This window comes from Pseudophryne corroboree, chromosome 11 (genome assembly GCF_028390025.1).
Source record: "Pseudophryne corroboree isolate aPseCor3 chromosome 11, aPseCor3.hap2, whole genome shotgun sequence".
Taxonomy (NCBI): Eukaryota; Metazoa; Chordata; class Amphibia; order Anura; family Myobatrachidae; genus Pseudophryne; species Pseudophryne corroboree.
Window position 1 is genome coordinate 67,971,489 of NC_086454.1, and position 12,660 is coordinate 67,984,148.

At 46.9% G+C, this 12,660-nt stretch overlaps 1 protein-coding gene across 5 annotated transcripts in view; it reads left to right on the top strand.

Annotated features, from left to right (window-relative positions):
* The window catches only part of RAB3IL1 (RAB3A interacting protein like 1), an 89,012-nt gene that overhangs the window by 31,423 nt on the left and 44,929 nt on the right, over positions 1-12,660 (top strand). For 3 of the 5 annotated variants that reach the window (XM_063944398.1, XM_063944396.1, XM_063944397.1), the window contains exons 6-7: positions 2,638-2,763; positions 5,235-5,363. In XM_063944398.1, the coding sequence (XP_063800468.1) occupies positions 2,638-2,763; positions 5,235-5,363 (255 nt within the window). The remainder of the gene's footprint in view (positions 1-2,637; positions 2,764-5,234; positions 5,364-12,660) is intronic. The other 2 variants (XM_063944399.1, XM_063944400.1) reach the window with 1 other exon arrangement.

The window sequence follows — 12,660 nt, forward strand, 5'->3', positions numbered from 1 at the left end:
GATTTGAAAGGTTGTTTTTTTAGTGATGTCACTGACTCCTAGTGATTGGATAGGATGCATTGGGCCTTTCATGGTTTTAGTCTCAGTGTTCCCTGCTTCTGGTGATGACTGGAATCCCACGACTGCAACTCATGGCTGAAATCAAGGAGGCTGAATATAACTCTATTGCATGCAATTTGGGTAGCAATGCGAACTGCCTTTGGTATGATTTCCTGGTAGTACACCACTGAGTATTCCTGTACCGTACTGGTTACCGACTGATTAATTAAGCTGGACCATACTGCTTACTGGCTGAAGAATAAAGCTGGACCGGACTGGTTACCGGCTGAAGAATAAAGCTGGACTGGACTGTTTACCAGCTGAAGAATAAAGATGGACTGGACTGGTTACTGGCTGAAGAATAAAGCTGGAACAGACTACATTACTGGCTGAAGAACAAATCTGGAGCTGACTGGTTATTGTCTAAAGAAAAAAGCTGGACCAGACTAGCTACCTGCTGAAGGGTTAAAACTGAACCAGACTGGTTACTGGCTAAAGGGTTAAAGCTAGACCCGACTGGTTACCAGCTAAAGGGTTAAAGCAGGGGTGGGGAACCTCCGGCCCGCGGGCCGTATAAGGCCCGCAAAGCCATTTGCTCCGGCCCACCCGCTTCTCTCAGTGAGACACGCCGCCGCTCAGTCCAGCGGCAGCGTGTCTCAGCTGTCGGGACAGGGAGGAGAGCGCGGCTATGTCGGGTGGCGGCGTGCAGGACTTGAAACCAGACGACCAGGACCAGCAGCCAATCAGGAGCCGCGGCTGCTGGTCCGCGAGCTCTGATTGGCTCTCGAACCGACGGCTGGTTTCAAGTCCTACACGCCGCAGCCCAACATAGCCTCGCTCTCCTCCGTGTCCCGCCGAAAGGAGCAGCAAGCAGCGGTAAGCAGCACGGGGGGGTGTGCATCTGTATACCTGGCACTGTGGGGGCATCTGTATACCTGGCACTGTGGGGGCATCTGTATACCTGGCACTGTGGGGGCATCTGTATACCTGGCACTGTGGGGGCAATTGTGGATCTGGCACTGCACTATTGGGGGCATATGTGTATCACGTCCCATTTTAACTGGCCACACCCATTTTTTTGGTGCGCGGCAGACCTACTGGGGGGCAGGGTAATTTTTTAAGTTGAGAATTTTTGTATGCCCCCGAAGGATTTTATAAATATCCAAATGGCCCTCTGTAGAAAATAGGTTCCCCACTCCTGGGTTAAAGCTAGACCAGACTGGTTACCAGCTAAAGGGTTAAAGCTGGAGCAGATTGGTTACAGGCTGAAGGGTTAAAGCTGGACCAGACTGGTTACCGGCTGAAGGGTTAAAGCTGGAGCGGATTGGTTATTGGCTGAAGGGTTAAAGCTGGACCAGACTGGTTATTGGCTGAAGGGTTAAAGCTGGGCCGGACTGGTTATTGGCTGAAGGGTTAAGCTGGACTGGACTTGTTACCGGCTGAAGGGTTAAGCTGTACCGGTCTGGTTACTGGCTGAAGGGTTAAAGCTGAACCCGACTGGTTACCGGCTGAAGGGTTAAAACTGGACTGGTTACTGGTTGAAAGGTTAAAGCTGGACCTGGTATAGCTGCACAGGAGACGAAATACAGGTTCACTTGTCACACACACAATGTAGCTAGTTGCACAGGCCCTGGGTGCTTGCAAAGGACCTCCTTTTATACCTGAGCATGACTATGACTATCTTTTTGCAATTTAGCAATTACTGGCACACTGCACATGCACTGTGATCGCACTGGGCATGTGTAAAGTTCCTTTGCAGTTCTGCTCGCAGTGAGGATTTCTTTGCAGAGTGATTGGCAGGAAGTGACCGTTTGGTGGTTGTAATAGGTAGTGGTGGCAAACGTAGGCTTGTCATGGTCGCTTGTGGGGCATGTATCTTATTTCAGCTGCGATCATGTACGCCTGCGTCGCTACTGCCGTCGCTAGTCTGCCTAGCCATAGCTCTACTTGAGCAGTCAATGATACCTGTTGTTGCTTACAGGTTGCAAATGTGTATGCAGTTGTGAATGGGTTTGCGATTGCCCCGGTAGGCGGCCCTTTTCATTTCTGGGTGGCAACTTCATTTGCTAACCGTTAGCAGTTCCATAGCCAAGAAAATCACAATTGAAATTGTACAACGCTGAATTAGGCCCTTTATCAGTGATGTCGCTGGTTCCTAGTGGTTGGATAGGCTGTATTATCAGTGATGTCACTGGTTCCTAGTGATTTCATAGGCTGTAATCTCAGCTATGTCGCTGGTTCCTAGTGATTGGATAAGATGCATTCTCAATGATGTCACCGATTCCTACTGAATTTAATATCACCGGCCTTCATATGGCTGCCACTTCTGTATCTAGGTAACAGTTCACTTTAATCTCCCAACAGTATGATTATAAATACTCCTGTTGTCTCTGATTATTCTAAGTCTTCTCTTCGTCTTATCCACTGCTGTTTTTATTTTCCATATATCCATTTCTGTGCATATTTTGTTTATTTCGCTTTTTTTCCCTTCTTTTCTCTCTATCTCTTTGTATGTGTCTGTTGTTCTTTGTCTCTATGTCTGTATTGCGTCTCTTATCCCTTTCCTACCTTCTCTCTTTTTTTCCTCTTGTCTCTCAGTTTTCTGCAGTTCCATCTCTGCTTTCATTGCTTCTCTGTATTGTCCCGGGAAAGGTTGTCCATATAACCTACGAGCCGGGATGGCCTCTTTCTGACGAGTCTTCCTCCTCTACTTCCTCACGCCAGGTACTGCCACTTTATATGGGCACTAAAGCTTGTAATGTAATACAAGGGCACAGGGGTATGGCTACTGACACACACATACACACACACACACACACACACACACACACACACACACACATACACACACACACACTTCCCTCTCTCTCTTATTTTGTTTAGAAGAAACACCATTACACTCAAGTGTACACTATGTAGACAAAAGTGATTGGTCACTGACAACTGACCGCAAATAGATCAAAGCGATTTTATTGATGTCAGTACTTTGTAGGTCCACCATGTGCAGTGATTACTGCAGACACCCTCTTAGTAAACTGCCCACAAGTTCCTGGACAAGAGCAGGTGGTATATTTTGGCATTCTGCCTTAAGTACAGTAACCAACTGCGACACTGAAGAAAGTTGAGACAGTCTAGAACACACCCGTCGCTCCAATTTGTCCCAGAGGTTCTCAGTGGGGTTAAGATCTGAACTCTGAGCTGGTCAGTCCATCTGGGTTACCGAATTTCTGTATACCAGTCCAGCGTCGCCCTGGACACATGATATCGCGCAGCCTATGATGATGCCTTTTCAAACTCGGTTAGCTCCTTCCGGCAAGCCATTTAGTTAGCAAATTATCTAATCAGTGTCCCTCTACCCATTTTATACCTTCACAAACACATGTCTGCTGCAGGTGCACACCATGTCATGTAGAAGCTACAGAAAAAATTGGTCCCTTAACATCATTTGCCTCCTGTTTATCCACAGGGTTGCTTTGTATTAAATGTTGATAGGAAAAGTATGTTGCATGTGGAAACCATCACTTCCTAGGCATTGTTGTTTCTATAATGGGTGTAGTGTGTACGGGGTCCAGGGGGGCCCACACTGTGCACAGTACACCCAGAATTTAATACTGACCTTTCTGGAGTCCAGCGTAGGGCGCTGCTGTCGAGAATCGCTGCCAAAATGGGTGCCCCACATGCACAGTAGCCAAATTGGTCGCCGGAACATGGCGGGCGCCATGTTTTCGGAGACCTGTGCATGCGGAGAAGGCTGCGGCACTATGCTGGAGACTATTGCGTTGTGCAGAGGAGGGGGACCACTCAGAGTTGCACATGGGCCCCCTCCTCTGTTAAAGCGCCCCTGTTCCTAAGGGTCTATGTACTAAGCTTTGGAGCGATATAAAGTGGACGAAGATAAAGTATCAGCCAGTCAGCTCCTATCATTTTTCAAACACCCCCTGTAACACGTCAGTTAGGAGCTGATTGGCTGGCACTTTATCTCTCCAAGGCTTCGTACATAGACCCCATAGTTTTCTGAAACCAATACTGCACTTTAAATGTTCACTTTGTCAAAAATCTCTACAAAGCAAAATGACAAACTAATAAATCAAAAGATTCTGTTCCCAATGATTACCCCAATATCAATTTGTAAGAGCGCTCAAGTATGTCATTTTCTGCAGCATTACAGCAAATCACCCCCTGGCCATCCCTGAGCTCCGGTGTCACCTGAGGAATAGGCTGCAGCTTACAGAGTATGTGAGCTGATGTCTGGCTATTATCTTCTAGAAGGTACTAGATAAATGATAAGTAGAATCTGATTGGCTGCTATTAGCAATATCTCCACATCGGAAAACCGTGCTTTAGGAAATATACCCCTTAGTGTAATTTCTCTGTATAACAAAGCTGTGCAGTGGTATTTGGATAGAGGACCTACTGGACAAAGGAGCAGTGTCACTTCTGGAAGGACTTACGTGCTGATTTATAACATATGCGGTGGTGCCGGGCTATTTCAGCTCTGGACCCAAACTGCTTTTTTTAAGCTAGCCCACCGCAGGGCCACCAGATGGTGAGAGATTTATTGTTTACATATTGCACAGTCACTTTAAATCAGTCACTGCCTCCAGGTCCATAATTGTACTAACACTGTTATACCACTTTTTAATCTTTATGAGTGATTTTATGTTCATGTCGGTGAGTCTGTTGATGTGATTAAATGCACTTTATCTTGCCAAAAAAGACATATTGTCTCATTCCTTCTTATCCCTCACCAATCTAAGGGATTCATCTTACTGTCTGAGCGCCAATGCATGCTGCACATTTCTTTAGTATTAAAGCTGTGCAGTAAATAATGCGTCAAGCTAACAAGGTGGTGGATATCCAGAAGTGCCAATAACTTCTGTGGATTCTGGACATGCTGAAGTATTCTGCATACATAAAGGTCCATATATACTACATCTGTATATACTATGGAATATCAAATAGAAACCCAAAAATTAAATGCTACTTTTAAATTTACTTTATTGAGGTCTTTTTTTTTGCTTTGTATTTGATAGCAGATTAAAGGAAACATCTGATTGGCTGCTTTGGAGTTTCTTCATACCTTGTGAAATAGTCTGACATATGTCATGGCTTTACTCTGGGCTTTGCATGAGTCTAGACACAATAATCAGTGATAATGAGCATTAGTGACGATGATTATTGTGTTGTCTCGGCAGGTGGACACTCTGCTTTTCTCTGAGTTTATGGAATGGAAGGAGAGCCCAACTCTAGATAAATCCTGCCCCTTCCTGTCACGTATCTACCAAGAGGACATTGCGCCATGCTTGGACTTTGCAAAAAGGGAGGTGAGTGGAAGATTTTTAATGTTAGATTGAATTTGAAATGCGATTAATTGTGGCAATGAGGGATTAGATGGTAAAGGTAGAGTTACAAATGTATCAGAATTGACTCCTAGCTCACCAAATATGGGCATCGAGCATCAAGCCTTGACTTGAGTCCCATATGGTCAATCGTCTGGTCATATTGGACCACTTCTGTCTGTACACTCTGTCAGCCTGAGCAGTCTGATCATCTCGTCATCACTTTGTTCTGTTAATGTGGTCAGGGGATAATGGCGGAGACAGTCCTATTCCAATCACATTTATCATTACGCCCAATAATGAGCCAATTGAATATGGGTCACACAGTATTGGCCAACTGACCAATATCACCTGCTGTATAGCAGCACATCTTCAGGCACTGCAACCACTGTCTACTAAGTGTTCTGGCAATACCTGTAGAGAGGTGATAAGAGCTCTAGAACTGCTTCATTAGTTCTTCAACTATAACAAGCTGTATTCCCCTTAAAGCTATACATGCTCACGGTACTCATTTATATATAAAACAACAGAACAGCAAGGAACTTTTAGATCATACATTCAATACCCAATGATTGGTGAAATTTGAGGTACATATTGTGCCCCATTGTAGTGCCTCAGTTCTTATTATGTAACATTATAGCGCCCTCCAGTTCATATTATAGCACATTACAATGCGCAGGTCAGATTAAGCCCCATTACAGTTCCCCCTTACCATTATCTACTACACATACTGTACCTCTCACTGAAAATGGAATGTCACACCATTCCAGCTGGGAAAAAGGTTAGACCCATTTGCTCAACAGGCAGATCTAGGAATTTGGTGTACTACAATATAATCTGTGTCCATTCTTCTAATCACAGGTGCTCAGACCACTTTAAGTAATCTTACTGGGGAAAAACTAATAAAATGGAATTAAAATACTGTAAAATTATTATTATGATTTTTCAGATGAGTGCCACCCTAGGCATGAGCTTAGTGGCCAGTTACTAAGCAACACTTTTTGAAATTGCCACGTCTTTGGCAATTTTGACTGCTGGAGTTAAAGGGTTAATAGTACTCAATAAATAACATACCTTGTTTTGTATGGAATCTTATTGCCCCTTTAAATCCAGAGATCAAAATAAGAATTTACTCACCGGTAATTCTATTTCTCGTAGTCCGTAGTGGATGCTGGGAACTCCGTAAGGACCATGGGGAATAGCGGGCTCCGAAGGAGGCTGGGCACTCTAGAAAGATCTTAGACTACCTGGTGTGCACTGGCTCCTCCCACTATGACCCTCCTCCAAGCCTCAGTTAGGTACTGTGCCCGGACGAGCGTACACAATAAGGAAGGATTTTGAATCCCGGGTAAGACTCATACCAGCCACACCAATCACACCGTACAACTCGTGATATGAAACACAGTTAACAGTATGAAACAATAGAGCCTCTCAACAGATGGCTCAACAATAACCCGATTTAGTTAACAATAACTATGTACAAGTATTGCAGATAAACCGCACTTGGGATGGGCGCCCAGCATCCACTACGGACTACGAGAAATAGAATTACCGGTGAGTAAATTCTTATTTTCTCTAACGTCCTAGTGGATGCTGGGAACTCCGTAAGGACCATGGGGATTATACCAAAGCTCCCAAACGGGCGGGAGAGTGCGGATGACTCTGTAGCACCGAATGAGAGAACTCCAGGTCCTCCTCAGCCAGGGTATCAAATTTGTAGAATTTTGCAAACGTGTTTGCCCCTGACCAAGTAGCTGCTCGGCAAACTTGTAAAGCCGAGACCTCTCGGGCAGCCGCCCAAGATGAGCCCACCTTCCTTGTGGAATGGGCATTGACAGATTTTGGCTGTGGCAGGCCTGCCACAGTATGTGCAAGCTGAATTGTACTACAAATCCAACGAGCAATAGTCTGCTTAGAAGCAGGAGCACCCAGCTTGTTAGGTGCATATAGGATAAACAGCGAGTCAGATTTTCTGACTCTAGCCGTTCTGGAAACATATATTTTCAGTGCCCTGACAACGTCTAGCAACTTGGAGTCCTCCAAGTCCCTAGTAGCCTAGGCACCACAATAGGCTGGTTCAGGTGAAACGCTGACACCACCTTTGGGAGAAACTGGGGACGAGTCCTCAATTCTGCCCCATCCATATGAAAAATCAAATAAGGGCTTTTACAAGACAAAGCCGCCAACTTTGATACTCGCCTGGCAGAAGCCAAGGCCAATAACATAACCACCTTCCACGTGAGATATTTCAGATCCACGGTTTTTAGTGGTTCAAACCAATGTGATTTTAAGAAACTCAACACCACGTTGAGATCCCAAGGTGCCACAGGAGGCACAAACGAGGGCTGACTCTGCAGCACTCCTTTTATAAATGTCTGAACTTCAGGTACTGAAGCTAGTTCTTTTTGAAAGAAAATCGACAGAGCCGAGATCTGTACCTTAATGGAACCCAATTTAAGGCCCATAGTCACTCCTGCTTGCAGGAAATGCAGAAATCGACCTAGTTGAAATTCCTCTGTTGGGGCCCTTTCGGCCTCACACCATGCAACATATTTTCGCCATATGCGGTGATAATGAGTTGCTGTAACCTCTTTCCTGGCTTTAGTAAGCGTAGGAATGACTTCCTCCGGAATGCCCTTTTCCTTCAGGATCCGGCGTTCAACCGCCATGCCGACAAACGCAGCCGCGGTAAGTCTTGGAACAGACAGGGCCCCTGCTGCCGCAGGTCCTGTCTGAGTGGCAGAGGCCATGGGTCCTCTGATATAAATTCTTGAAGTTCTGGGTACCAAGCTCTTCTTGGCCATCCACGAGTATCGTTCTTACTCCTCGCCTTCTTATTATTCTCAGTACCTTTGGTATGAGAGGCAGAGGGGAGAACACATAAACCGACTGGTACACCCACAGTGTTACCAGAGCGTCCATAGCTATCGCCTGAGGGTCCCTTGACCCGGTGCAATATCTTTTATAGCTTTTTGTTGAGGCGGGACGCCATCATGTCCACCTGTGGCCTTTCCCAATGGTGTACAATCCTATTGGAAGACTTCTGGAGGAAGTCCCCATTCTCCCGGGTGGAGGTCGTGTCTGTTGAGAAGATCTGCTTCCCAGTTGTCCACTCCGGGAATGAACACTGCTGACAGTGCTAACACATGATTTTCCGCCTATCGGAGAATCCTTGTGGCTTCTGCCATCGCCATCCTGCTTCTTGTGCCGCCCTGTTGGTTTACATGGGCGACTGCCGTGATGTTGTCTGATTGGATCAGTACCGGCTGGTTTTGAAGCAGAGGCCTTGCCGGCCTCAGGGCATTGTAAATGGCCCTCAGGTCCAGAATATTTATGTGTAGGGAAATAACTTGACTTGACCAAAGTCCCTGGAAATTTCTTCCCTGTGTGACTGCCTCCCAGCCTCAAAGGCTGGAATCCATGGTCACTAGGACCTAGTCCTGTATGCCGAACCTGCGGCCCTCTTGAAGATGGGCACTCTGCAGCCACCACAGTAGAGATACCCTGGTCCTTGGAGACAGGGTTATCAGCCTATGCATCGGAAGATGCGATCCGGACCACTTGTCCAACAGGTCCCTCTGAAAAGTTCTTGTATGGAACCTGCCTAATGGGATTGCTTCGTAGGAAGCTACCATTTTTCCCAGGACTCGCGTGCAATGATGCACCGCTACCTATTTTGGCTTCAGGAGGTCCCTGACTAGAGATGACAACTCCTTGGCTTTCTCCTCCGGGAGAAACACTATTTCTGGTTTATGTCCAGAACCATCCCCAGGAACAGTAGACGTGTCATAGGAACCAGCTGTGACTTTGGACTGTTTAGAATCCAACCATGCTGTTGTAGCACTTTCCAAAATAGTGCTACCCCGACTAGCAACTGCTCCTTGGACCTCGCCCTTATAACGAGATTGTCCAAGTACGGGATAATTACAACTCCCTTTTTTTTTTTTTTTTTTTTTTTTGAAGGAGTATCAACATTTCGGCCATTACCTTGATAAAACACCCTCGGTGCCATGTACAGTCCAAACGGCAGTGTCTGGACTTGGTAATGGTAATCCTGTACCACAAATCTGAGGTACTCCTGGCGAGGATGGTAAATGGGGACATGCAGGTAAGCATCCTTGATGTCCCAGGATACCATGTAATCCCCCTCGTCCAGGCTTGGAATAACCGCCCTGAGCGATTCCATCTTGAACTTGAATTTTGGTGTTCAAGGATTTTAAATATAAAATGGGTCACACCGAACCATGCGGTTTCGGTACCCCCACCCGTGTGGAATAGTAACCCCATCCTTGTTGAAGTAGGGGCATCTTGAGTATTACCTGCTGGGAATACCGCTTATTAATTGCCTCTAGCACAGCCTCCCTGCCTGAGGGAGTTGTCAGCAAGGCATATTTTAGGAAACGGCTGGGGGGAGACATCTCGAATTCCAGCTTGTACCCCTGAAATACTACTTGAAAGAAACAGGGATCCACCTGTGAGCGAGCCCACTAATTGCTGAAATTTTTGAGACGGCCCCCCACCGTACCTGGCTACACCTGTGGAGCACCCGCGTCATGGTGTGGCCTCACAGGAGGCGGGGGAAGAATCTTGATTCTGGGAACAGGCTGACTGGTGCAGCTTTTTTCCCTCTACCCTTGTCTCTGTACAGAAAGGAAGCGCCATTTGACCCGCTTGCTTTTCTGAAGCCGAAAGGACTGTACCTTTGTCTGTGAGGAAACCTGAGGTAAAATTATTTCTTCCCAGCAGTTGCTGTGGATACGAGGTCCCAGAGACCATCCCCAAATAATTCCTCACCCTTATAAGGCTCTCCATGCGCTTTTTAAGTCAGCATCACCTGTCCAGTGACAGGTCTCTAATACCCTCCTGACAGAATGGACATTACATTTATTTTGGATGCCAGCCGGCAAAATATCCCTCTGTGCATCCCCCATATATAAGACGACGTCTTTAATATGTTTTTATGTTTGCCAACTAGTATCCCTGTTTGACAGGGTCACCGACCACGCTGCAGCAGCACTATCTGCAGGTCTCAGTCTAGTACCTGAGTGTGTAAATACAGACTTCAGGATAGCCTCCTGTTTTTTATCAACAGGTACCTATTAAAGTGGCCGTATCCTAAGACGGCAGTGCCACATTTTTTGACAAACGTGTGAGCGCCTTATCCACCCTAGGGGATATCTCCCAGCGTAACTTATCCACCTGGCGGGAAAGGGTACGCCATCAGTAACTTTTTATAAATTACCAGTTTCTTAACGGGGGAACCCACGCTTTCACACACTTCATTTATTCATCTGATGGGGGAACAAAACACTGCCTGTTTTTTCTCCCCAAACCTAAAACCCATTTTTAGAGGTGCTTGGGTTAAAGTCAGAAATGTATAACACATTTTTTATTGCCGGGATCACGTCACGGATGTTCCTAGTGGATTGTGTATATGTCTCCACCTTGTCGACACTGGAGTCAGACTCCGTGTCGACATCTGTGTCTGCCATCTGAGAGAGCGGGCGTTTTTGAGCCCCTGATGGCCTTTGAGACGCCTGGGCAGGCGCGGGCTGCGAAGCTGGCTGTCCCACAGCTGTTACGTCATCCACCCTTTTATGTAAGGAGTTGACACTGTCGGTTAATACCTTTCACCTATCCATCCACTCTGGTGTCGGCCCCACAGGGGGCGACATCACATATATCGGCCTCTGTTCTGTCACCATATAAGCCTCCTCATTCAACATGTCGACACAGCCGTACCGACACACCGCAGACACACAGGGAATGCTCTAAACGAGGACAGGACCCACAAAAGCCCTTTGGGGGGACAGAGTAAGAGTATGCCAGCACACACCAGAGCGCTATATATATATACAGGGACTAACTGAGTTATGTCCCTAATAGCTTTTATATAATATACTGTATACAGTGCCAATTTTAATGCCCCCCCTCTCTTTTCCCTCTGTAGAATTGCAGGGAAGAGCCAGGGAGCTTCACTCCAGCCGAGCTGTGAGGGAAAAATGGCGCCAGTGTGCTGAGGAGATAGGCTCCGCCCCTTTTTCGCGGCCTATTCTCCCGTTTTTAATGGAATTCTGGCAGGGGTATTTACCTCATATATAGCCCCTGGGGCCATATATTGAGGTATTTTAGCCAGCCAGGGTGTTTTTATTGCTGCCTCAGGGCGCCCCCCCCAGCGCCCTGCACCCTCAGTGACCGGAGTGTGAAGTGTGTGAGAGGAGCAATGGCGCACAGCTGCAGTGCTGTGCGCTACCTTGGTGAAGACAGAGTCTTCATGCCGCCGATTTTCCGGACCATCGTCTTGCTTCTGGCTCTGTAAGGGGGACGGCGGCGCGGCTCCGGGACCGAACATCAAGGCTGGGCCTGCGGTCGATCCCTCTGGAGCTAATGGTGTCCAGTAGCCTAAGAAGCCCAATCCGGCTGCAAGCAGGCGAGTTCGCTTCTTCTCCCCTTAGTCCCTCGCTGCAGTGAGCCTGTTGCCAGCAGGTCTCACTGAAAATAACAAATTCTAAGACTATAACTTTCTAAGAGCTCAGGAGAGCCCCTAGTGTGCATCCAACCTCGGCCGGGCACGAAATCTAACTGAGGCTTGGAGGAGGGTCATAGTGGGAGGAGCCAGTGCACACCAGGTAGTCTAAGATCTTTCTAGAGTGCCCAGCCTCCTTCGGAGCCCGCTATTCCCCATGGTCCTTACGGAGTTCCCAGCATCCACTAGGACGTTAGAGAAAAGTGGCAAATACGCAGCGGATTTGAAAAGAGCTGCTCAGCAAATTTACCCCTGGTCTAAAAGGATCTTAATTCAGATTATCAGTGGACGTCATATATACACCTCCCACACCCAAAAAGTTACATTTAAGAACAATGGCGGAACTAGCGAGTGCTGGGCCCAGCAGGGGACCCAAAGCAAAAGGGCTTCACCCGCAGCTAAGGCTAAAATCCCTGTGGCGCATGGAAAGGCTATTCAATTAATAGCATTTTTCCTGCGCCTAAAATCAAGGTTTCAGGGCCGGAAACACACTGATTCCATGTAAACTGCGGAATCAATGGGTTTTCCCTGTTCTCAAAACCCTGATTTTGCAATTTTCTCAGACTTTATACATCAAGGTTCAGTCCACCATTGGGTATTCACGCGCAGTGCAATCCACTCAAACTGAATTGCTCTGGCACGGCAATTAGCATGGCTAATTGAATATCCCCATATAGTGCAATAAATACAACAGAAATAAAATGTTTAATCTCCTGAGATGACAATGAGCACACACTCACTGCCCCTCATAGCTCA